This window comes from Podarcis gaigeae (assembly GCF_964106915.1).
Source record: "Podarcis gaigeae genome assembly, chromosome: 3".
NCBI classification, from domain to species: domain Eukaryota; kingdom Metazoa; phylum Chordata; class Lepidosauria; order Squamata; family Lacertidae; genus Podarcis; species Podarcis gaigeae.
This window is the reverse complement of record NC_139680.1, coordinates 79,502,735-79,530,398: the sequence shown is the minus strand read 5'-3', so window position 1 is coordinate 79,530,398 and position 27,664 is coordinate 79,502,735. Positions and strand designations below refer to the sequence as shown.

Genomic DNA, 27,664 nt, shown 5'->3' with positions numbered 1-27,664 from the left:
TGTCTCTTGACATTAGACAGGTGTGTAACTATATTCTTCTAAATGCTAACTGAACACTTACCTGTTTCAGCAAGCCTATTCAAACACACAATTTAATTTGTTTTAAAGTGTTATTGACTTATATATTTGTTTTTAATGATAATGCTTCTATGTATATTTCCTTTTAACTGGTTTATGGGCTTTAGCCATGTTTGTACATAAATTGATCTGTACGCTGCCTGGAAAATTGATCAATCAAATTATAAATTTTGTAAACAAATATATAAATCAAAGGCCCCCGGTTTTGTGTGTATGGGCACTGTACACAAACATGAACATTTTCTCTTCATAATTTTAGGCTACAACCCTAAGAACGCATACTTGGGAGTCAGTTCCACTGAAATTTATTTGCAGTGCTTTTTTTTCTAAAAATATGTTTAGGGGTATTCTCATTTTGGGGACACGGGTGGTGCTGTGGGTTAAACCACAGAGCCTAAGACTTGCCGATCAGAAGGTCGGCAGTTCGAATCCCCGTGACGGGGTGAGCTCCCGTTGCTCGGTCCCTGCTCCTGCCAACCTTGCAGTTCGAAAGCACGTCAAAGTGCAAATAGATAAAGAGGTACCACTCCGGCAGGAAGGTAAATGGAGTTTCCGTGCGCTGCTCTGGTTCGCCAGAAGTGGCTTAGTCATGCTGGACACATGATTTGAAAGCTGTCTGCGGACAAATGCCGGCTCCCTCGGCCAATAAAGCAAGATGAGCGCCGCAACCCCAGAGTCGGTCACGACTGGACCTAATGGTCAGGGGTCCCTTTACCTTTTTTACTCTCATTTTGACTCAAGAAAATCACCATTTTATAGTTAATATCAGGAAAAATAAATACAATAAATGGACAAAAGTACAAAATTCACAAAATGTTTAGGGGTATGCATATACCTGCGTCCTCCCAGAAAAAAAGCACTGCTTATTTGTAAGCAGTTGCACATGGTATGCACTGTAAATGTTTGTTACAATCAGTTTTCTTTTTGTTGTTGTTTTTTAAGTATATATTGATAAAAGTGTCCTGGGTGTGATCACAAAATGGCTGACATAGGCAGGAAAAGAAGAAGTAGCGCTGGCACTCCATACCAGCAATGACTGTCACAGAAAGAAGCTCTGGTTACAATAAACATTGGTGAAGCTGCAACAAATATGCTTACACATATGTTTTCTCCCATTACCAGAAAAATAAAAAAGATGGTTAATCCTTACCTTGCCCAGTCCTGGAGTGTCTTTGACTTTGTTGACTGCCCTCAGCAAACATGGTGGAGCAGGTGGAGGGGAAGTCTGTAGGATGGTGCTGAATTTGGTAGCAAATAGGTGAGATTCAGAAACAGAAGACGCAGAGGGCCGGTGTTTCTTTTTTTTGGATGACAAGTTCAACTTCTGAGCAGCTCTGGAGAGGAAAGAAATCCAAAGGGAAATCAATATTTTACCAAATAGTTACATAAAAGAAGAGGCTTTGAAGATTTCTGGGGGTTCAGACTTTTGGTAGGGCAATGTCTCTCTTTGCCCATGAGGAGCTTCCCCTGTTGTCTTCAATGGAAGTGGGAATAATCCAAATAGATTTATTTGTATAAACCAGCAAATAGTTAAGCAAGGTCCATGTTACATACAATCCTATTTTTCCATACAGTTCTTCTGTTTAGAACACAAGTCATGTTGTAGTCTATCAGCAAATTAACAAGGTTCACAAAGAGCTATTTGTGTTAAACAATTCAGTTTCATAAATTCACTTTTGGCTCACAAAGAACTGTTTGTCGTTCCTAAGTCTTTGGGTGCAGTGTGATTACCTGTGGAGCATTTTGGTGTAAGCAGCCAATCATAATTATGTTAATACTCATTATTAAATGCCCAAGTGAAATTAACAAACATATAAGAAGCCTAGCACTAGCTATTTTAAACTTCCAACACCTCATAAAAAATCCAGCCTACTTCCTGACATGTGGGACCCAAACACCTTGGTGCTATTTGCAAAGCTGTTGGAGAATCATACAAACTAGCAATTTGGTAGGTTAAATAAATTATACTTTGGTTTTGAGACTGAGAGCTAAGGTTTGCCACACTTTCTATTTAAAAAAGAGACATTTTCTGCAGTCCAACTGTAAAAATATTAAGCTGCAATTTTTATATACAATGTGCAGCATTTGATAATGAACTTATCATTGAAAAAATATTAAATATCCCCCAGAATTTCTTGTCCCCATACTCACATTTTCTATAGTGATATTATTATCTGGATATCTCAAATGAAGTCAGCTTTATATTAAACATTTTCACATAGCACACTTCCTATTATAACACCACACTAATAATAATTGGTTGTCTTACAATATCATTAACTACTAATTACAGAATATACATCAATTGAGACTCTTGCTAAACTATTCAAAAAGTGTTATGTTAGTCAAAATAAATTATAAAAACTCTATAGAAAATTAATCACAAAATAGTAAATGAGTACCCTAATAATTTCACCCTACAAGCTGTATACATTTTACCCTATGAGCTGCATACATTGTTGTCTATTAAAGCAATCTTAATCCCCAAGGTTGATGGATGAATGGGAAGATTAGGATGGCACACAGTCCCCTCCTCATCACATTCCTTTGGAGCGAAGTTGTAACCAGCAGAAAGCCCTGAAACAAGGCCTTGTGGGCTATGGCAGTGCCCTTGGATTCTTCAAAGAGCCCAATCCTCGGACCTCTCACCAGCCTGAATTCTGTGTGTCAGAAATAGAAGAAACTACCACCACTTGGTTGGCTGGCTGGCATGAAGCCCTTCTCATGACATGGGCTGAGATGAGTTGGCATACTACAAGTCTATGAAAAACGTACATGTAGATGCTGTTCAAATTGTTTCAAGTGTAACTAAATGGTGCAAAATAAGGTTAGCCGGTTGGCAAAACTCACAACACAGAAACCATACCTTCGAACATTTCTTCGATGAAAATAGGGGCATCCCATTCCATAATGATAATTTTACTATTTATACCCCACACGTTTTACGGGGTTGGCCAAGCCACTCTGGGCAGCTTACAACATATATAAAAACATAATAAAACATTAAAACCAACTTATCTATACAGGATTGCCTTCAGACAGCTCGGGGGTCGGATAACTCCATACCCTCCAGCATTTCTCCAATGAAAACAGGGACATCCTACCATATGCTGCCAGTCAAGTGCAGGTCCTCTAAGTGTCTCTATTATCCAGGGATGTCCCGGATTTACAGAAGCCATCCTTGTTTCTGATTTGATCCCAGAATGTCCTGCTTTTCCTTAGGATGTCCCTATTTACATTTTCCAGCATATTCAACATATCCACAGAAGTTGGACTAGAAGAAGGATAAGAGAAAAGCTTGCATTGCTCCTGGCAGCTGCCTGCACCTATTTTCCCCATCTTTGGCCAACCTGCCTTCATATAGAGACTGGGTAGTTTGACAAAGGAGACAACAGAAGTTGGGCACTTTGCTTATCTGACTCTGTATGCTCCAAGTGAATCCCTAATACTTGACTACCACCTTCCATTGTTTATGTCTTTTGTCTAAACATTATTTCAGTTGTCCATTTTTCAATGCACTGCTCTCTGATTTCCTATTTTGACCTAAATTTAGTTACTTAAAGGGGGGAAGGGCGGTTTTCAGTAAAATTAAACACAGGTCCCCATACGAATTTGAAACCATTTTCTTTATACTGTATCATGTTCGTTTGTCAATTACTTTCCAGGAATGACAGCAGTTCTGTTTACCTCAGTCAAATTCTACTATTAACACATATTCATACCTACATTAAAGGCCAATATACTACTATTGTAATATACCCAGTAAGCTATTTGATCCATCCCTTCTCTCCTGTTACTTCAGTCGAACACTCTAGCCCTATGTTGCTTAGCTTCTTTAACTAGTGATTTAATCTTCCTAAAGCATTTATTGAACCAAAAGGTCCATAGCTGACATTTTTCCTTAGTGAAAAAGAAACATTGTTGGAAGATAACTGGCCTTTTCAAAACTATAGAATGATATGCTTTTTTGACAGTGCTAACCTTTGGGATGGCATTAAAACAGAAGAACCTGGATTCATATTGGCCAATAATTGGAAAATTAATGTAAAATGTATGTCCTACATTTCTCTCTCTCTTTCTCTCTCTCTGAAGTAAGAAACCAAGAAAGGAAGGTAGCAAAATGACAGCTACACACTTCCCACTTTTGGCAAAGAGGTCCAGAAAGATGTCACTCTCCAATTTCAGATGTATCAAAGTAGAAGATTTCTACAAAGTGGTTGATATTTATATCTCTATAGTATTTATGAAAACCTGCCATTTGCTTTGTATACAGTCGACAACCATTTTGCTCATGGGTTCCTGGCCCCTGAGCATGTCAGCGGAGCATGTAAAAACACACATCAGCCCATCAAGCCCTGCCCCACCCCAATTCCATCCCTGTTCTGGCCTTTTAGTAAGGCATTTAGGGAGGTTTTTGGGTCACTTCCAGGTTCAGTGTTGTATCTTGTGCAGCTCTACACAGAAATAAGCCTGTTGAGTTCAATGAAGTTTACACTCTAGTAAGTAAATTTAAGGTGGCCGTCTAAGCAAACAAAGAAAGGGAAGCTTCAGGATTCTATGTATTGTGTTAACCCTAGTTATGAATCATGAATGACTGGAAAAATCTTCAGATGAAAATCACCTCAGTCTCTAAATTTCTTCAAGCCCTTGCTTGCATTTAATGATTCCAAAATATCTGGATATAATTTTAGTTTCTGCATACATCATGGTGCGTCTGTGAGGATCTATAAATATGTCTCCTTAAAGCCCAGTAAACACTTGACGCTTGTTGTTGTTCTTCTTTTTAATGCATGTATTCAATTTCATAGCAACAATAAAGCTATCCAAGCTGTGCCTTTCAGAGCTATTTCTATTTTACGTCTTGGGTGGTTTAACTCATTCGCCTTTTGGCCTCCAACAGTACCTGCTAACCTAAGTAGGCTGGAGGCACTGAAATTGCTCAACAAGTCATCGCCATGCTTGTTACATAATTAGTACACCAAGCCAAGGCCAAATTCATAGTCCTGTTATAGAGCCTTATGACCACCTCTCAAAAATGTTGTGGCTGCTTTGCAAAACAAGCACATACTGAAATCAGTGGGGTTGTTCCTCAAATTTGAGACACAAATTTCAGGCTTGCTGTGAATCTGTTGATTTGGAGCATCATTCACATGCACCATTTTAATGGAAAATTGTGGGTTGTAGGATTTGTTTTTAGAGTCCTCAATAAAATCAAGAAACTACTTGCATCCTTGCTTTTAAACATAAGGCAAACGGGGACCTGAAAATACCATTCAAGTTATACAAGAAAGACTTGGATGTAAAAAGTAATATATATATATATATATATATATATATATATATATATATATATAAAATATAAACATATAAATGAAATTAAATATACCCAGAAGGCATATCAGGATTGATAAAGCACATGTTGGCCAGTTTCCTTGTTTAAGAGGAATGGTACACTTTCTACCTTGCATTTGACTTTCCATTCAAGTGTTTTTCATGTAGTGGGGAGTGGAATTGGCCCTAACTTTCCTTTGGAACTTGTTATGCTGATTGATTTTCTTTCTCACACCTTAAGCGGAACCCCTGTCATCAGTGGCTGCCCAGAATGATCAGTTGTCCCATCCATTTGCATTTACTTGAAAGCAGTTTAAAAATAAATAAATAAAATAAACAAACAAAGAAATCACACCATTCTTAGCATTTTAGGTCTTCTGATACTTTGAACAGTCAATAACCAGGGAAATGAGCAGATAGAGGGGTAGTAGGAGGATGTCCACTACCCTAATCCCAACCTGCAAGTACATTATTTGGGGGGGGGGGTTTGGCAAACAGAGCCTATGTATGTACTGTCAGGATCCTGAATGCATAGGCAGACCCTGCATGTACACAACTTGTGTTTTGTATTGTACATGGATTTCACTTAACGAAGATTTCTCTTATACCATCAGAGTTTTATGTGGATTGCTGAGAAATAAATAAAGGTCCCTTTACCTTTACCTTACCTTGAGCATGGTTTTAACTTTGAAAAGGCGGCATACAAATAAAATGATTTATTGACTGATTGCACTTTTCCACTACCTCCCATGAGAAAGCTTGGCCACACACATGGAAGATTTTACTTTATCCCTCTAACCTAACTCTTTCATGATCTCTGAAACAAAAAAAGAGCACAATCAGACCCAACGCTACATCTCTATCTCTTATATTTTAATGTTCTTGTTGAAAGAAAAACTACATGGAACTGGAATGAGGCACAGTAGATATATATCTCTGTGTTTTAGCCGATCAAATTTGTGAGAGCCACTTTATTTTGAAAGAGGCTTTCATTAATTTACACACATTAAAAATGCACTTAAGACCACCACTGCAAGCCAGACTTCTGCGTTGAATTACAATTTAAAACTCTGTCCAGTTTTTTTAGCAGCTTAATATAGTTATATCTTACAGACCCCACACTATGCAGTTACTAGTATTTCTTAATAACAGTGTGTTGCAATTACTGTATTATATAAAACATTTAAAACAAGGGATGGGGAATTTTGGCTTTCCAGGTGCTGTTGGACTCCAACTCCCATCAGTCCCAGGCAGAATGGTCAATGGGCAGGGATGATATGAGCTGCCGTCCAGCAAAGTCTGGGTGGCCTCATGCTCTCTCTTCTGGTTTAGACTGACCCTATTCAGATTGTTGTCACATTCTTTTCAAGCAGAACAAAATATTCCTGTGCCTTTCATTTGCCCTTAAAATAACTGGCGTTGAATGTCCATCACCAGGTCCCGGTTTCACTCCCCAGTATCTTTAGTTAGGGCTGGGAGAAAATTTAGTCCGAAATCTTAGAGAAGTGCTGCCAGTCAAGTGCAGCTCCTCCAAGTGACCCTATTTTCTAGGGACAGTCCCAGATTTACAGAAGCCTTCCTGGTTTCTGATTTGCTTCCAGAATGTCCTGCTTTTCCTTAGGATGTCCCTATTTTCAGTGGAGAAATGTTGGAGGGCATGGAGTTATGCAACCCCTGAACCAAGGAGATAAATAACTATACAACCTTTAGAAGACATCTGAAGGAATCCTTCTAGGGAAGTTTTTTTAAATGATTAATGTTTAATTCTGTTTTTATATGTGTTTTAAGCTGCTCAGAGTGGCTGGGGCAACCCAGTCAGATGGATGGGTAGAATTATATTATTATTATTATTATTATTATTATTATTATTATTATTATTATTATTATTATTAAATAGGACATCCCCATTTTCATCAGAGAAATGTTTGAAGGTATGCAAGTCTAGACAATACTGACCCAGATGCCCCAACTCAGTACAACTTGGGTTACATACGCTTCAGGTTACAGACTCTTCTAACCCAGAAATATTACCTCGGGTTAAGAAATTTGCTTCAGGATGAGTACAGAAATCGTGCTCCAGTGGTACAGCGGCAGCGGGAGGCCCCATTAGCTAAAGTGGTGCTTCAGGTTAAGAACAGTTTCAGGTTAAGAACGGACCTCCGGGATAAATTAAGTACTTAACCTGTACCGGAACAAATTAAGTACTTAAGCACTTAAACTGTATAAGACAGCTTTTTATATTCCTATAAAGAAGAAACTGGAATCCTGTCTTTCAGGAATCATATCATATCAAGGCATGCATAACTGAACCAAACAGCTCAAAGGTGACTATCAGTTACTACTAGTTACAATGGCTGTATACCACCACCAGGATCAGAGACAGCAAGATTCTGAATATCAACTAAATACAACTTCTATAGGCATCTGGCTGGTCACTGAGAGAAACAGGACGCAGGAGTAGATAGACCTTTGGTCTAATATCAGCAGAGCTTTTCTTATATTCTTAAAAGGCAGAATATTTAATACTGAGGTCACCGAGCTATGGGCTCTTGAGTCTACATAATAATTAATTCAAGTAATGTCTGGAAAATTCAAGGGACTGTTAAAGATGCAACATAAAGTGATCCATTTTTCTCGAGCTGATCCTGGTCTAATTTCTCTCCCCATAACTGCTACACCCAAAATCTTAATCTTTTTTTATTATTTATTTTTAAATTCTTTTTATTAAGTTTCAGTTACAACATCAAAGAAAGAAAGAAAATCTTAATCTTAAAGGACTGAAGTGGAAAAGGAAAGTCAGGAGGGTCAGGGAGACACAAAGATTACCGGTATAACTTCCCAGTAGCTCACTACCGTTTTCCCTTAAATTAATTCCTGGTCAAACGATTCCTCCTTCCCTTTCTCCAACACAAGTGAAGATTGTCCAACACAGTCACATTTTACTTCAAATAAGGACATTTTCACCAGTCCCCTCATTATTTTGAAGTAAACTGTGATGTAAAATGTCCTTATTTGAAGTAAAATGTGACTGCGTTGGACAACCTTCACCATAATTCACTTAAATGTATTTTGAATTTGATAGCAGTATGATTACTGTTTCCAATCAGTTCAAGGACACCATTTTGAATTAAGTACAGATTTGCCTTCCCTCTACTTGGTTTCATGATCAACTGTTTAAACAATAAGGGCAGAGGTCCCTAATGTGGTACCTGTAGACCCCAAAGCACCACAGAAACCTTCCTGGCAACCCTGTGCCACCTGCCACTCCCATCTTTTTAAATCTATGTTTTTTTGGTTCTGGGTTTTTATGTTGCGGTGTTGTGTTTTTCCTGTTTTGGAGTATGTGAGCATTTCTCTGAGCATCATCAGTTATCCTTGCTATAAAGTGGGTGTTGTGCTAGTGCCCATGTTTTCTAAGTTTATCAAACATAGCACTGGGTCTTCAAAATCTGGAGACCATTAGTTTAGTGTATTTAGGAACATTACCTCTTTTCCTTCTTAAATGTGCCACAAACTAAATTACCGGGGGGGGGGGAGAGAGATTATGAGTCTGTAATGCATTGATGTTGTTAGCTTTTAGTGCTATCATTTAAATAAACTCTTTTCTCTCACTCTTCTATTTTCAATCAAGTGAAATGAAAAATGACATGAAATTAAATACGCTGTGCTCAAAAGAGTAATTCATTGCTCGAAAGCAGTAAATTGTATGGAGGTGTGAAAGATACCAACAGGCAGAATTTGCATAGCTTTTTATAATTTGCAACTCTTCCCTCATTACCTTTCGGTCTTTTAGTAAAAAGCTAATTAATTTCAATTATGGGGGATACTACCCATTGATTTGATGCCTGCTGGATAATTAAGCAAAATTTTGACATTTAGTTTTGTTTCCGAAGGAACAGCTGTTTGGTTTATAAATTGAAATAAAGCTATTTGTAATGGGAGAGAAGGTCTTACAAGTAAATGTCTAATTAAAAGAGAGGAGCACCATTATGTAGACATAAATGAAGCTCTGCCTTCATGCTAGCAATCACAGATGTAATCAGAGGCAACATCAATACTGTGTGGACATCATCTTCCCAGCTTTCAAACAACTTGGGCCCCAAATATCTGGAAAACTGCCTCCTTCCCTGCACTCCCTCCTGGGGCCCTCTTGGTAGTTCCACTGCCGTCAAAGGTTTGGGGTTGGCAACCCAGGAAAACCCCTCAGCTGTGGAATTGTTGAAGGTCACCTCTTTACCCTAGCCTTTGACACAATAAATATACATGTTTAGGACCCATCCCAGTCCTGTGATTGTAAATTGTTTAATCAGCTTTTAATTTTGTATTTTAGTATTGTTCTAATCTACCCTGGGACCATTTGCTGAAGTGTGGGTGAGAAATCAAATAAACAATAATAAATACTCCACTGAGAACAAGAAAACAAGAAATCCCAGAACTGCACACCAGTATGTATAGGCCCTTGAAGGAAATATCCCAAAAGTGCATACCTGGAGAAATGGACTCGTGAGACTCCTCATGATCTATGGCCTTAGCTTGCCCCAAAAGTTTCTATGGAACTTCTGGAAATTTCTCCTGGAGTTTTTTTTTTTTGTTTCTCAGCTGGGACACGACAAGTCTGTGTCAACATGCCTTCTCTCAACACAGGCCAGTCTCAAACATTCTGGCACGTTGGGTGAAATAATATTGTTTCCACACAATATTTATGCTTGCCCAACAACCAAGACTGCAAGCACTGAAGGAAACTTGAAGATCTAACAAGTCCTGCTAACCTTCCACTTCTGTACATTTATCCAGGGAAATTAATATTTGGAGGTTGTATTTTTTGCTGGATATTCTCGTATGTTCCTCTTCATCTGGTGTAGAAATGATCGGGAATGTGTGGAGAAAAGGGGGACAATGAAAGCATAAGCAACCAAGCATATCAGGAGGAGCCAAGCAAAATTAAAAAACTCTTCTTATTTATCTTTTTTAAAAAAACACCCTTAGATCAAAATGAAAGCTTCATCCTATCTGCAAGGTATTGATCAGCCTGAGACTTATCTTGCTGGCTGCTTTTATCAGTTCAGAGTTCTGGAACCTGAACAGCACCACATGCGAAACTCTTTAGAGGAAACTGCAGCTTTTTTTCTTTCCCTATCCTCTCACCTTGACTCTACCATTTTACCGTTTGGCACTTTTGCTGATTTCAATCAGTGCTTTTCTGAAAGACACTTTGAAAATAGCAACGTATCTAAACTCCTGCTCGCTAAGAAAAATTGCTCCGCAGACTCTCTCAGAAACAGTGCCCTTGGCAGCTAATCATTTTACTTTTAATAGCAAATGTAATGGGCTTCCTGGAAGTTTAATAGGAAGCATTAGGGGCCATTTATAGATGGCACAGAACAGATTTGAAGAGATAGCAGCCTGCTATTTGGGATCTTAAGTTATTGTGGTCGGTCTCCCTATTTCTCACTTGTCTGTTCATATTTTCTGTAATAGAACACAAACACTAAGCAGATTTATTCAAATGCTAATGGTAAAATGAATAATAAAAAATTATCAGGCTGGGGGCTATAAGGAATTAAAGAATTGAAAACCAGTGCTAATGCACCAGATGAACAAAATAATAATAATGACTGGATGTGCTCATACGTCCAGCTACCTTAGCTGATGAAGAAGGAAATTATATTGTTTTGGCATTATTTATTTGTAGGAAGTTAGAGGGGCAGGGTATAACTTGTTGTTGTTGTTTGTTGTTGTTGTTGTTGAATAGGACATCAGACCATTTGCTCATCAAACTCAGTGGTGTCTATACCAACTGACAGTATGTTTTCAGCCTTTCAGACAGGAGGCTCTTCCAGGCCTACGTGGAGATGCCAGACTGAAATGTGTTGATCCAACATTCTGCTCCTTATTCAGAACCACTAAAGATGTATAAAAGTAAATGGCATTGGAACTTTTTATAACATAATATGAGTTGACCACAAGATCAGCCTTTTGCTAGGTTTCATGCCTTTGCCATGACAAGGAGATCTAGCTCTGATTATGCTTAATTTTACTCAATAATGAGAGGAGTCATGCCAGTAAATCTAGCCAAGATCACATGAAAACTGATACCATATCCGCTCCCTTGCACAAACAAACTTTTTACTGGAAAAGTAAACCCTACCAGGCACCGATCACCTGTTCCTCGGTCTTATGACCAGGGTATTGAACTATTGTGTTAACTCTGGACTGAACTTTTGTAAAGCCAGATTCTGTGTTTTCTTTTCTATTTGTCCTTTGTGAGGGTTTGAACATGGACACCCCTCAACTACGTAGACAAATAGATGTTTAAGTGTCTTGCCTAATTTAATAAACCCATGAAGGCCGGGTTCTTGTCTCTGTAGCAATGTGTGCTGCAAAGGGGATCTTTACAATAAATGGACTCAAGTGCCTTGTAATGAGATGTTCACTGGACACAGCATGCCCAGCTCTGTACTGGCCCCAGACCTGATATTCTAAGGGAAAGCAGAATTAGATAAGCATGTACTAAACAGTGTTTTTCCCCAAGCCAAACTGAAACGCCAGCTGAAACTACAGTATAGGCAAACTGTATTGCATTTCACTGTGCCAATACCCAGATATTTTAAGTGTGTGAAAGGGGGGGTCAGCGAGAGCCCAAGCTATTTTAAGTCATGTTGTGAAGCTGGAACCCAGCCAAGTTATTTCAAAAGTATAAGTGCAGACTCAAAGATTGCCCTATGAAACTAGTATGCCTGGCCATTTGGAGAACATTATTTTTAATTAGTCTCTAATTATATTGGGTGCAGTAATCTTTTGCATGATAAATTTAGCAGCAGTGGCAACAACATAAATACATCAGCGAGAAAGAGAGACAAGAGAATGAAAGAAAGTCCACATTGGTGGGGGGGAGTCTGAATAAGGGAGAAGGGCAGTGGCGGCATGGTTAATTGGATGCACCAAAATGCGATGTAGGGAAAAGTTCTTATACACTGCCAAAACAGATCCCAAAGCATCATGATGTGCCCCCTAAGGATGCTGTAAATTTTACATTGTAAAACAACTTCTCACATTAATTAGTGTTAGTTTTGGTGATGTCCAATATTTTCATCAATGATCTGAATGTTGCAGTTGACGAAATAGTGAGAGGAGTGGCAAACAATCTAGAGCAGTCTTCTTCAACCTTGGATTGCCTGATGTTGTTGAACCACAACCCCATCATTTCTGTCCTTTGGCTAGACTTGCTGGGGCTGACAGGAGTTGAAGCCCAACAACATCTGGGGAATCTAAAGTTAAAGAACGCTTCTCTGGACGATAGGCTAAGTATTTAAAGGACATCAATAAAGTCCTAGAAAACTGAGCAGAAAGAAAGAACATTAAACATGTGGAAATGTAAACTATTATACATTGGGAAGAACTATTTGTCTAGATTCACATTTTGAAATGTTTTAGTGAAAAAGCAGGCTGAAAATCACCAACCTTGTCCAGTTCTGGGCACTGATTTAGCAAGGACATACCCCTCATTAGAGATGGGGGAAGATTATTTTAACGAAGAACTACCTAATTCACATTTCTCAAACCAATATGTGAATCAAAACAAAGGGTTTCTTCAAAATTCACACTTATTGAATTTTGTGGTGCAGTTCTCCAGACAGACCATGTTTATAAAAATGTGTGTATTTGAGGAAAGTGTACATAAAATAAATATATTGGTGAAATAACTTTTTTTAAAATGCAGTATTGTCATCATATTGGGTTAAATAGCTCACAGAAATATGTACTTTAGTCAAAACTGCATACAAAAATGTGTTTACCAGGGGGGGGGGAATCAAACTAAAATGCTGATTAATTTTAATGAGATTTTTTTGGGGGGGGGTCACAAATTGCCACAGAAATGTAAGGAACTGGATTTACAATTGGAAAAATGAGAAACTGAGAGTACTGGAATTGACAGTTTGGTCCATCCCTACCCCTCACAAAAGCTACAATGATAAGACAGTTTAGCATGAGGATCATATGAGGACAGGATGAAGGAACTGGGAGTGTTTGACCTGGAGAAGAGCTGTACAACTTTGACCCACCAAGAAGAAAGTGCCACATAAATAATGGCCTACCATGGGCTTCAGAAACTTCTGCTTCCTAACTATGACTTGGAAAATATGTTTGGGATAAGGAGCTTTCACTCACCATCACGGCCAACCCTGTGGAAAATGCATCACACTAGAAATGGCTGCATGCCATTTAAGCATAAACACAGTTGCACCTCTTCCCCCTCATGTCTGGCACAGGACATTCGAACTGGCAAAAAAATGGGAGGGCCCCCCTCTTCCTTCTGTACAGGCAAAGAACATGTGTGCTGCTCTTGGTTGCAAGATTAAATTATGAGACTCTCTTCCCCTGCCAAGCCACTAAGAGTCCTAGACATTGGCCATAGCTCAGTGGTAGAGTATCTCCTTTCTATGCCTGAAACCCTGCAGTACCACTGCCAGTCAGTGTTGACAGTGCTTAAGCAAGATGAAACAATGGTTTGGCTTCCTATGTTCCTAGACTATGGCCGTTGAAAACCCTGGGGTCCTTGATTCGGGTATTTTTTATTCACCTTGTGACTCAAAACATGAAAAGAGTCATATTTTCCCTACTTCAGATTTGCACAGAATAATCACCTCCACCCATCTAGCACTAAACTTCCGTCCCAATTCATGGCTGAAAACTGGTCCTGAGGGAATCCTGTAGTAGACGGCATAATGGCTGCTTCTGGGTGTATGAAGTTATTCCCAAGCAACGAAGAGCAAATCCAAGTTGACTGCAATCAGGGCCATGCTTGAAAGAAAGGTTTAGTATAAAAGTGTACAGAGACTCCCAAAACCTTCTTCCCTCTGAACAGGTTAGTGTCAATATGTGTTGTGTCAATAATCTCAGTTATATGACGCAATAACCTGGATCTAGCCATTTTCATGGAAAAATAAGAAACCCTTTTACTTTATGCTGTTTTGTAACACAGTCATACAGTAAAAATATAACAGAAACCTGTCTCAGTGTTTGAAGGTGCCTGCTTATCTAGCAGAACCGAGACATTCTCTGTCTGCAAAAGTGTCTTATGTCAGTTGAAGAGGAAACTATTAAAAATTAGCTACATCAGATAAACAACAATAATTTTAACAATCATTTACAATAAATCTGAGTGTTACATCTGGCTGTTTTTGATCCATCCAAGCATATTGCAGATTCTGTACTAAAAAGATAAGGAACAGTATAGATTCAAGCTTGTCACTTGCATGCATTATTCAGCCATCCATTCAATAACAAGGCTGCACAGTTTTAGCACTCCTAACATGCCAGTGTCAAGCGAAGAGCAAAGCCAAGAATATTTTAATCATATCTGTAAAAGATATATGCTGAGAGATGTTGGCGGAGCTAAAAGGAGGAACCAAACCCTTCGATTCACTGACTGAGTAAACAAAATCATATCCACTTACATGGGTCTCCAGTCCATCATCTGCACTTTTACATTATAACCTGAATTAAAAAATGTGCAATCCTTTTCTTCAGTCCAGTTAAAATGAAGGCTTGCTCAAATGTTGCTCGCAGATCCGCTGTCATGTTGCCAGGAAGTGCAACAGTATGACAAGTAAAGGAAGAAAAAAAATTAAAATCCACAGGGGGTGGAGTATTCTAAGGAGGAACCCAGGAATCCTGAGTGCTAGGGAATTCTAGTCCTCCTAGGCTGCCTCAAGCCTCAAGATACTGCCTCAGGCTTTTAACCAACTGTTACTTCTTATTTCATACAGCACCTTATCCATCACCAAATTTCCGCATCTATTGCAGATCCCGTTAACATGTTGCAACCTGATCTCTCTGCAGTTGAAGAGAAACAGCACCAGTCTCTCTCTTCCCTGTGATCGGAGAAGTGTGTGTGACTGAGAGAGAAAGAATGCATGTGCATGCCTGTGTATAAGCGTGTACAGGGTGGGGGGAATTAAGATTGGCTGTGTGTGTGTGTGTGTGTGTGTGTGTGTACGCTCCCAAGAGAGGCAAAAAGGAGGAAACACCTTGTTAGATCTCCCATTACTATACCAGAGCCTAGGAGTTCTCTTGCAAAGCAATTGCTGTGCGGGGGGGGGGGGAGGGGGGAGCGAACCATCCAACTGCATAGTCGGATGAGGCTGCCTTATACAGAGACAGGTTATTTGTCCACCTAGATCAGCATCGTCTGCACTGACGGGCAGCCGTGCTTTAGTGTTTCAGACAAGGTCTTCCCCAACCCCACCTGGAGACATCTGGGAATGAATCTTGAGTGCTGGATTAAAACATTTGGCCAGTGATTTTCACAGGATTTGGAAGGAATGCCCAAGGATTGGATTAATCTTTTGAAATTGGGTAAATTCTATGACTTTGGAGATGGAGCTGATCTGCAAATACAAGGTGGTCAAGGTTCCCCTACTTTCTTTCTTTGCTCTTGCACCTCTTGGAATGATGCAATATCAGGATGGAGCAGATGTTGCCCCAACACTTTCTCCCCAAGACTGCCCCTGGGAAGCAGGCTATGTGAACTCAAGCAAGAGCAAAGGGAAAGGCAGTGCTTGCACTGCTGCAAGTCGGGTGCTCGTCTGTGATGGGGGACCACCAAGGGAAACCTGCCCAGACTTCAGCAAAATCTGGAGCTGGCCGGATTAGAGAGAGGCATAAACATTCCTGATCTTCCTGGCTTTGGGGGATTGAGCCTCTTTGTTTTGGTTGCTGCTTGTGTCTTCATTTATTATTTTAATGCCTTGTTTGTTTATTTATTTTAAATTGGCATCTATTTTGTCAAGAAAACCATCCCAGAAACCGCTGCTGAAAGGTGGTCCTAAAATCTGACAAGTAAATAAATAAGCATGCTGTTGGAAGCCAGAAATGTAGAATCTAAGGGGCCTAGCAGTGCTAATAAGTAGACTTGATGTTGGCTAAAAGAGTCTGGGGTTTTCACTAACCCTCCAGAGTAGTTTTTTTTTTTTTTTTGCAGGCCACAATGTGGGAAAGGGGGAAGTTGTGTTGAGCAAGTAGAAGCTAAGGAGTTCTGGGTCTGTCAGTGCTTGGATGGGAGGCCACCTAGTAACCATCTGTATGCCACCTTGAGTTGCATGATGGATGAAAGATGGGACGTCAATGAACTAAACAAAGCATTAACTATATGGTAGCTAGACATAAAGGGGCGTGGGTGGCTCTGTGGTTTAAGCCACAGAGCCTAGAGCTTGCCGATTGAAAGGTCGGCGGTTTGAACCCCCGCGATGGGGTCAGCTCACGTTGCTCAGTCCCTGCTCCTGCCAACCTAGCAGTTCGAAAGCACCTCTAAGTGCAAGTAGATAAATAGGTACTGCTCTGGCGGGAAGGTAAACGTCATTTCCATGTGCTCTGGTTTCGCCAGAAGCGGCTTAGTCATGCTGGCCACATGACCCGGAAAAACTTTCTGCGGACAAACGTTGGCACCCTCAGCCGGTAAAGTGAGATGAGCACCGCAACCCCAGAGTTGTTCGCAACTGGACTTTACCTTTACCTTTAGATAAACATAACTGAAAGGTATGAAGAGAGAAACAAATGAGAGTGCCTGGCATCTCTTGGTCACCAACACGCTGTTGAATGGGAGCATGGTAAGATGGGGGAAAGGAAGATGTGGCAGCAGTGGGCAGACCTGCTTGACGATGTAAACTCATTTGAGATGCAATTTGTAGGCTTCATAAGAATTTCCTATGTGGCTGCTCTCCCACCCGCCACCCGCCATCACCATCCTCATATCCCAGTTGCACTTTAACCATTTATGACACAGCAACTCAGGATAATGGGGGGGGGATAGATCTCATTTGCAGTGCTTGAGTTATAGTGGAAAGGTAGTGGTTCCTTTCCCCCCCCCCCGAACTCTGGGAGAAAAACAAGACAAGATACCCCTGTAAGACAGGATGGTTTCTGCAAGTGTAGTATGTGAATCAGTCTGTGGTTAACACTCTATTCCTTGGACACACCCTGAGCTGCTTCTAAAGGAATCTACCAGATGAAATAGTGAAAATGTGCACATTCTTTACAGGGTGATTGTCTGTGGTCAGAGGGGATGACACTTAGGCAGACTTTTAAAATAGAACATTACAGGGTATAGCTTTACAGTTTTAACAGAGCTGGATACTCACTCAGCTGTTGCTCAAGAAATATGAGATATTACTGTACAATAGAAGCTTAGTGTGCTTTTTTGTTGTTCTGCTGTCAATCTAACGTGTTTTTCTGAAAAGGAAATTGAAAAAGCAACACTCGCAAAAGAATTGGAACATGCAGTCGCTCTCTGTGTGCGCATTATTTATTTCGAGTATTTTTTTAATTTAAAAAATAGTTTGCCTGAGAAAATGTAAAACAAAAAAGAGAAAACTGCAACTCATTTGTTCCTCATCCTTTTCGGGGTCCACACTATCCCTTCACCAAGGATATCAGCCGTGGCAGAGACTAGAGACGCTCCACCTAGTACACACTTATTTTTGGACTAGACAGAGTCTCACCCTAACAGAGAGGCATGTTGCATTTCACGTACCAATTTTAAAAGGACTTCCAAAAATATTTAGTCGCAATGTAGCTAACTTTTCAAGGAAAGCCTCAGGACAGTATCAGCTACAAGAATATTTAGTTCAGAGGAGTCTGCTGCCTCTCAAATAATAGCAAGTTGCAAGGCTCGAGACAATGATGCAATGCCTAAGGATAAACCCAGTACTTCACCAGGCCCAAATTTAACTGCCTGTTCAACAGATCTTTTCTGTTTTATAAGAAATACTCAAGGGACAGACTGCATCAGAAATTAGTCTAGAACGACAAGTCAGCAAGCGTGCAAACAAATTGGTTTTATATTGCAAAGGCCATTAAGTCTATAAATATACAATTCTATGATTCTTTGTTGAGATTTCTGTATAGCAGGGGGTTGAACTCAATGACCCTCGGAGGGCCCTTCCAACCCTACAATTCTGTGATTCAATTTTATAAATACTTAAATAAATTATGTACACTTTTTGAGTGTCTTCTCAAAAATGCTTCAAATCTTTGGAATTAAACTATTGCATCTCCAATTGCTAGTACTTAAGTTTTGCATTGATGAAAATATTATTTATTTCAATAACATGCAGATTAGGAGGAAGGGATGATAGAAGGGAAACTGTTCTCTGGATGTCCCCAAAGAAGAAGCTATGGGAAAGTTGGATGGGAAGGAAAATGTCAGTTAGGGTCTGCTAAATAGAAGAAAATACCTGCTTTGCTGACTTCCACATAAAGCAACTAATTTAATTGGGGGGCAGGGGGAGAACATGATACAACACAACATGCATAGTCAAAGTCCTGGCTTATCATGACTCAAGACAGAGGCAATAAAGGAAAGCTGAACGAGGGAGAACTCAGGTAGGAACACAGAATCATGTCAAAACTTAATTCACTATTGAACACAAAGATGCACACTGGGACTGTCATGACTTTCTTGCACCAGATGATTTATATGCTGAGGCTGCTGATATATATTACATTCATCCCCATGACAGTCCACTGTCACAGAACATTGTCAGTTCAAAATCCACTGTAAATGGAACACTGCTTGTGGAAAAAGCTGCTTTAGTTAGACATCCTTTATTGTAATCATTTTTTATTTTTTTTGCACTCTGGAAATCTTTCATGAAAAAATAAGAGTTGACATCTAAAAAGTGGTGAGATACGTTGATTCCTCTTAATAAGCCTTTCACTACATATTTCTGAATCAGAATCCAAGGAGAATGGCAGAACATAGTCAATGAATGTGTGCTGTTAATCATCAGCACTTCTCCAGTGGTACTGGCTAAGTTGTAATCTAAACTGCTTCATGAAGTTATCACATAATACTATGGGACAGGAACAGAGGAGGTCCTCTACTAATTTTGACCAGCCACCTTTTTGGTTAGTTAACCCCCTGCAGTCCCCAATGCTAAGTCCCATGCTGTTCTGAAGGGTCCCTTTAAAAAGTTGAACTCAAATTTCAACATCACTGCTCACAAAATATATTTTCTGCACTGCTGCTACTGCTTTTATGGCTTTTCCAAAGCAAGCCTTTGTCTGTAAGCAAAGCCAGCCACCTTCCTCCTATGGCCAATAAAAATGCACTCTGCAACCTTCACTTGAGCACTGTGTCAAGTGAGAAAGCCTTCACATTCCATTAAAATACTTATATTTTTCCCCTCTTGGTTTTATAAAGCAGAGATTTTTAGAATCAGACTGAGCAGGGTATTGTGATATTAGAGAAAGCAAAGCAGAGCTCTAGCTGCAACAAACACTTTACATCTCGTTTTATTTTTACATCTGGTCCTTCTTTTTCCCCTCCCAATCCCTGCCCCGCATTTACTTACTTACTTATTTAATTCATTTTGTTGAATTTGTATACCATCCTTTATCCAAACACCACAGGGCAGTGCACAACATAAAAATACAAAATGAGAACACAAAATACATAATAAAAACAACAAGAAGAAAAACAAACTAATAACCCCCAAACCAATAACCCTCCTCCCACAAACACATTCAAAGAGACATGGAGTTGTTGATCAGCCAAAGACCTGATTAAAGAGAAAAGTTTTGTTTGGCACCTAAAGATATGCAATGAAGGCAGCAGGCAAGCCTTCCTGGGGAGAGCCACAGAAAATACCTTTTCTTGTGTTACCACCTTCCAGACCTCTCGTGGAGCAGGAAATGAAGAAGCACCTTAGATGATTATCACAAGGTTTGAGCTGCTTCATATGCAGAGAAGTGGTCCTTAAAGTATAGTGGTCCTGGGCCATTTAAGGCTTTATAGGTCAAAACCAGAACTTTGAATTGGACCTGGAAACTAACTGGCAGCCAGAGCAGTCAGGCCAAGACTGGTGTAATATGCTCAAACATGTAATATGCCCTGGTGAGCAACCTGGTTGCCAAATTGTGCAGTAGCTGAATTTTCTGAACTATGTTCAGAGACAGCCCTACATATACTGCATTGCAGAAATCTAACCTAGAGGTTCAAACCTAGACAGCATCTTAAAAAGTAGAGACATCACCTTGCCAACAAAGGTCCGTATAGTTAAAGCTATGGTTTTCCCAGTAGTGATGTATAGAAGTGAAAGCTGGACCATAAAGAAGGCTGATCGCCGAAGAATTGATGCTTTTGAATTATGGTGCTGGAGGAGACTCTTGAGAGTCCCATGGACTGCAAGAAGATCAAACCTCGCCATTGTTAAGGAAATCAGCCCTGAGTGCTCACTGGAAGGACAGATTGTGAAGCTGAGGCTCCAATACTTTGGCCACCTCATGAGAAGAGAAGACTCCCTGGGAAAGACCCTGATGTTGGGAAAGATGGAGGGCACAAGGAGAAGGGGACGGCAGAGGACGAGATGGTTGGACAGTGTTGTTGAAGCTACCAGCATGAGTTTGATCAAGGGAGGCAGTGGAAGACAGGAGGGCCTGGCGTGCTCTGGTCCATGGGGTCACAAAGAGTCGGACACGACTAAACGACTAAACAACAACAAAACCTAGAGGTTACCAGAGCATAGACAACAGTAGTTAGGCTGTCCCTACCCAGACAGGAGCACAGATGGGCCACCAGCCAAAGCTGATAGAAGGTCAAAGGTTCTGGATCAGTTGCCTTCCCTTGAGGCTCAAGTGGCCAAAGCTGTGCCACTGAGGCCAATTGAGCCTCAAGTGACAGCAACTGATCCAGAAGCACTCTCCAGCTGTGCACCTGCTCCTTCAGAGGGAGTGTAACCTCTCAGCCATCTGGTCTAGGGAACGCCCACTAACAGGGCCTCAGTCTTATCTGGATTGAGCTTGAGTTTGTGGGCTCTCATCCAGTCCATTACTGAGGCAAGAAAACAGTCCAGCACATCCATTGCCGCACCTGGAGATGTAAAGTAGAGGTAGAGCTGTGTGTCAACAGCATATTGCTGACCATGTACTCCAAAATTCCACTCAGCAGTTTTGTGTATCTCTTACAAAGCACAGGGGATAAAACTGAACCCCAAGGAACCCCACATAGAAGGCTCCATGGGTCAAAGAACAATCCCCAAGCATCACCCTCTGGAAATGACCATCTAAGTTGGACCGGAACCATCACAAAGCGGTGTCACCCGCCCCTATCTTGGACAACAGAGTTATTACACATGATCATATTTAGTCACCCTTTTTTCTGTTTCTATAGAGAACAAGTAAAAGCTAACAAAGAAAATTTAGTATGCCCTCATATAAAACTTACCTTTTACTTCCCGCTTTCTGTAGTCTATCACTTGACATTTCAAAGAATGCCAAGGCAGATTTGAAAGGAAAGACAATAACATTCCACTTTTCTTTTAGGCTATAATCTAATGTCAATTGTTTTAGTATTTGCCTGGCATGACTAGTGAACTTCAGTAAACATGTGTAAACTCCAGTCTCATGACTTACAACAAATATCAGTCTCACTGAGTTCAATCGGTTTCACTGGCAAATAAGTGTGCATCAAACTGTGTTGCAAACCAGTATAAGTGGGGACAAAACTGCAGCCCATGTGCTGCACTATGTAAATAGTCACAATCAATGTATTTAACTGTTTAATATTTGGCAGCAAACATAAATACACACACATATATACCCTGGCATGCAGAATTTATTTTTAGAAAATATGTCATTCTTTCAAGTCACAGTCATTCATTCATTCATTCATTCTACACCCTTGCTTACAAAAAAGCAACACAATCTCACTAGACAATTTAAGTTTTCTAATCAACTCACGGATAAAAGTAGTACCCCCAACTGTGTATAGTAAACAATGCACTGTGTCACATAGCTTAAAATTACATAAACTGGCGAAGTATCTTACATCTACAGCAATTTGTTCAACTGCACACAAAGTAATTAACTGAACTCTGATGGAGAGTAGGAAGAGGATCAGGATGCCTGTACGAGTTCATCAATAACGGAATATATAATATGTTGGCTTTACTAATCCGTGTTTATCCCCACACTGGATAGCAGCCAAATTTCTTACAGCCCAGCCCAATCCTCAGACCAGTTAAAACCAAAATATTTGTACTGAAGCCAATTTAGCCCTGCTAAGGTTAATGAACGAGATCAGCTTAAATCCTAGTAACCAGGTAGTACGCTGCGCTGCCCACAACGGATGGTAGGGCTACATTAGATACAACACAGTCCTGAGAGAAACCAGAACATTTCTGACGAATTATTGGCAAAAATAATGAAAAATGCTGCCAACATGTTCAAAGTCAAGGCATCCAGTATGCCAACAGCTATTAAACCAGATGCCATTAATGCTGCTTACCTCAAAATTATTTCTCATCCCATTACGTGACCATTATGGGTTAGGAATTTAGTTCAGGGAGCAGTAGCATTTCCACAGAACATGGAGGCATGTGTCCAAAAGGGGGAAGTAAATCATCCGGGGGGAAATGATATCACTTAGACTTTCATGTTGATTTAAGACAAAAATTATTAACACTTCAAGATTTCCAGCTGAACAAAGGCAGGGGAGGAATCCTCTTCCTGCATCTCTAAAGGGGCAGAGAAAGGAACTCTCATCACTGACTAAGAGAAAGTGCAAAGACCTTGGGAAAGATTTTTGCTGTAGTCTTTCTAACAGTTAGGAGTCATTTAAATTAATCTATATAGAAAACCATATGAAAATATAAAAGATACGGGATTGACAACAAAGGCCAAAAGCAGCTTTTAACGTCATCAAACTTTTATTTTCAAAATAATATTTGATCTAATCTACAGTAACATTTTTAAAAGGGGGAAACAAGGTCATCAGCCAATCAACACAAATCAGTAACGTTAGGAATGGAACTGGTAACTATTTAGATATCACACCGAACAGCAAGGAAGTTTACTACAAGGAAGTTTTCCTATGTTTAAATCATGCCACTGAACTTCAGTAAAAAATGAATTCCCTGCAGATGCTATAGCAGTGAACACAGATCTGCCATAGATAAAAGTTGTACTAAAATTTCAATAAAAATTCCTTGGGCAATTCCGTTCTAGCATCCTGCACATTAATGGCTTTAATTAGATATGCTTTTCGTAAGCCACCCAAGCCACAATTCTCTCCCATTCATATCATAAACATTTCAATTTGCTTCCCGCCTTCCCGCCACCGTCACCCCCGCCTGTCACTTAGCTCCATTTCAGCAAGTTATCTGATGCAAAGCTACTGGACTAAATCAACAGCTGGGGGGTGAAATTGCAAATGGGTTCATTATCAAAACTAACATAACCAGAAGCATCTGCAAGCTTGAGTTTATACAGCAGGATAAGATCCTTGCTGGAGCTTAGGGGACACTCCTTTAATCATGTACAAACTCCAGCTGATAATTTATATTTGCCTCTGCCACACTCATGCAGGCAGTTCATAATGAAGTTGGGAATGCTCTAATAGACCAGTCTAAATTGGAATAGCCAGAGCAGAAGGATAGGAATGGTTTGTTTCCTTTCTTCCAACCCACCAGTATTACAATCCACCAGCCGTCCTAATAGAAACGGGTCAATTTGGGGTTACTTCCTAGCGACATATGCAGTCCTGGCTACAGTTATGTGCACAACTTAGCAGCTACAAACTGTTCATGTTCTTGCTAATCCTGTATGCCAGCCTTCCCCAACTTTGTAGTGCAGTAAGTACAGCTCATGTTATCACTGGCCATTAGCCATTTTGACTGGGGCTTATGGGAGTTAAGAGACCAATAGAATCAAGAGAGCACAAGACTGAAAAAGAGTGCTTTACGCAGAACAGAATTTGCACTTCCAAAAGGAGATGCCTGTAAAGGTCCAAATATTGATTTATTTTATAAAAGTTTGTGGTTACCACCCTCTCATAAAATATCAGGATAGTGTTTCTTTATGCATATCTCTAGACTGGGCATGTGGCTTAGAACTGTTATAAACTAGCCATTCAGAACCAAACCCTCTCCTCATGTCATCCTGATAATAAAGATTAGGGAAGGAAATAAGCAAGATCAGTTAAAAATTAAAATGGGGCAAACCCCCCTTTGCTGGTTAGATACAGTTTGCAGGCTTTTATGCAAGGTAGTGGCTTATAACTAATTATTTCACCGCTTATTGCAAAGTTCTGCTTGAGAAGTGCCAGCCATGGCTTTTCCCTTCCTTTCCCATTCCAGTGGTTGCTCCAGATAAACAGGTTTTAGTTCTGGTTCACAACCCCTGTTTTCTGCATGCTCTTTGTGATCAATTTCATTTCCAATGATGGTTTTTGACACTCTGGTGGAGTAAGAGATAATCTTCTCCTCAACTTCTAATTAAGCATGCAGAGCTGACAATGATAACCTACACATCCCTGACTGTCTTATCGCTTTCGAAGCTCTTGAGGTTTCCAATTCAATTTCCAGCTCCTCTGATCACACAAGAGCAATTAAGGGTGGAAATGCAAACACTGCAGCAAAGTGTGATTCCTTAGTTTTGCTGCAGTACCCGAGTTCAGCCACAGGTGGCAGCAGTCAAATCTTTATGGAGCTGGAGGTTGGGACACATATAAAGCTACCCTCCCACAGTGGTGATACAAATACAGGTTGCATCTAAGTCACAACATTAAAAAGTTCTTAGGAACAAAACATTAAAAGTTCTGAAGAACTTCAGCCTTTTACAGGGTTTCCAGCATTAAGACTCTCCCCGCCATCTTTCCTTTGGACAGTCTTTGTGTAGGAATTGCCTTCTTGTTGTCTTCCAAGTGACCCATACTAGAATACTTCGTTGGCATTTACATCCACAACTGCAGTTTATGTTATCGGAAAGAACAACAACAAAAATGCATTATCCATTTAGAGTGCTTGCTGGCTTTTCCAAAACCTACTGAAGCAGATATACAAAGAAAAATTGCAAAAACGGGGAAAAATAAAACTGCTTTATATGCACTGTGGGTTTTCAACTCAGCTTAGATTGTTTCACTTCTACAGTTCACAAAATATAGATGTGATTTTAACATCTCTGCATTCAAGAGCAAACACCTGAAAAAGGAATAGAGAAATGGAAGCAAATGAGAAACGTGGAGCTATTCTAACTTATTACTCCTAAAAGAGAAAGAAGGAGAGAGAATGAAGACAAAATACTGCTAATGTGTTTTAGTCTCAGGTATGTTAAAGGATATTGCAGACTATAGTGGTTCAAAATGACAAACACTGAACCTAAAAAGAAAAAAAGTGTATCTGAATACCAACATAGCAAAGGTTCCCCTGATTTATGAGTATACATTGAGAATACCTTTGAAAAGGGAAAACAAACAATGAATTGCCAAGGCTGAATCTTAGTACTGTACAGTGGTACCTCGGGTTACATACGTTTCAGGTTACAGATGCTTCAGGTTACAGACTCTGCTAACCCAGAAATAGTACCTCGGGTTAAGAACTTTACCTCAGGATGAGAACAGAAATCGTGCTCTGGTGGCACAGCAGCAGCAGGAGGCCCCATTAGCTAAAGTGATGCTTCAGGTTAAGAACAGTTTCAGGTTAAGAACGGACCTCTGGAACGAATGAAATACTTAACCCGAGCTACCACTGTAGTTCACTGCATTGCTTCCTCTCCTCATTTCTGCTACAGTTGTACCTCAGGTTACAAACACCTCGGGTTACAAACACCGCTAACCCAGAAGTAGTACTTCGGGTTTAGAATTTTGCCCTAAGATGAGAACAGAAATCGCAGGGCGTCAGTGGGAGGCCCCATTAGCGAAAGCGCGCCTCGGGTTATGTTATGTACTGAGTTGAATAGGATCCAAAAAGCAGCAGTCTGATTGGTCCTAGAACAATAGGGTCCAGAATGCAGCAGTCTGATTGGTCCTAGAACAATGCAGCAGTATGATTGGTCCGCAGGAGCCACCCAATCCAGCTCCAGGTGGAAGTGAATCTGCAACCTGATTGGGCTACAGGAGAATCCCAGAATTAGCCAATCACATGCGGCCAATTGTTTAAATAAGGTATATAAAGCAGATATTTTAGGGGAACTTTCATTCCTCACTACTATGAGCTGAATAAAGAGCATGAAATCCACACTCGACTCTGAGTATATTTCAGGTTAAGAACAGTTTCAGGTTAAGAACGGACCTCCGGAATGAATTAAGTTCGTAACCCAAGGTACCATTGTACTTCCTGATTAAAGTCAGTAGAGGCTGGTGTATTACAGCAACCAGGGCTTAGCTCTACCAAGTGGAACTCCAAGCAATTTTTAGAAAAGGTTCTCTCAAAAATCTCGAAGCCACACTCTTTCCAGTCCCACCCATATTATTCCACAACCTATTTGAGCATTTCTGTCAGTCTCCCATTCTCTGGCCAATCTGTTCTCTGCACCACTCAGCCAATCTCAGTCCAAAAGTATCACTATGGCCAGGAGGTCCCAACAGAGCCTTAGTACCACTGGAGGAAGGCTACATATGCTGGCAAGAGGACCAGAAATGGGCTGGAGGCTGGGGATCAAAGAGCTACCTTAGAATGGGCAGGCACACCAGTAGAATAAGCACTGAGGGCAGAAATCAAGGAAAGTGACAGGTGGGATCATGCTACTACTTATTATTTATTCTATGCATGCTCATTTCACAGTTCCTTGTGAAGTCAACGTAGCTTACTTTCAGCAGTTTTAATCTGCAAAGTTATATTAACTCACACGCATTGTTGGCCAAAGATAACATAGACATCAGTCTTTAGCACAGCACAGAAAAACAATCCTGGCTGTGGGCGGGAAGGAAAATAACAAGAGCATGCTCCCGGTGTGCATCGTACTGAAGCAGAACAGCATAGCTTTCTGCTTCTGTCTTTCCCCAGAAGAATGTATGACCTGCTTGCTATTTGAAATGTGTCTGTGTCTGTTATTTATTTATTTGTCTCAAATATTTATACCCCACACTTTCTACGTCCTTACAGGACAGCTTGCAAAATGAATTAAGTGCAGGATTACAAGAAGCAGCTTCAAAAACTCTAGCAATAATACAGCAGCACAGCAAAGAAGGAGAAGGAGTCTAATCAAACTAAAAATAGGCAACAGCTGGGATTTTAAAACCTGGGAATCTTTAAAGATGCTTTGACTGGCACTACAATAAAAAGGCTGGTATCAGTCAAGCCTGCTTGGTCAGAGTGTTCCACAGAAGAGATGCCACCACCAAAAAGACTCTCACTCCTTTTGGTGTGGGAGGAAATAATCTCCCTTCCCTCCCTCCATTTCCTGCAGCTGGCCACTGGATTGCCACCACATTGGCCCCCAGTGGGAAGGGGGAGGAGGATAAACCTGTAAATTCATA

The 27,664-nt window shown here is 40.3% G+C and overlaps 1 protein-coding gene across 5 annotated transcripts in view; it reads right to left on the bottom strand.

Moving 5' to 3' along the window:
- Positions 1-27,664, bottom strand: part of KIF26B (kinesin family member 26B) — a 278,191-nt gene that overhangs the window by 103,094 nt on the left and 147,433 nt on the right. For 4 of the 5 annotated variants that reach the window (XM_083731982.1, XM_083731983.1, XM_083731985.1 and 1 more), the window contains one exon: positions 1,229-1,412. In XM_083731982.1, the coding sequence (XP_083588108.1) occupies positions 1,229-1,412 (184 nt within the window). Of the gene's footprint in view, positions 1-1,228; positions 1,413-14,867; positions 15,245-27,664 lie in introns of those variants that run through there. The other variant, XM_083731986.1, reaches the window with a different exon arrangement.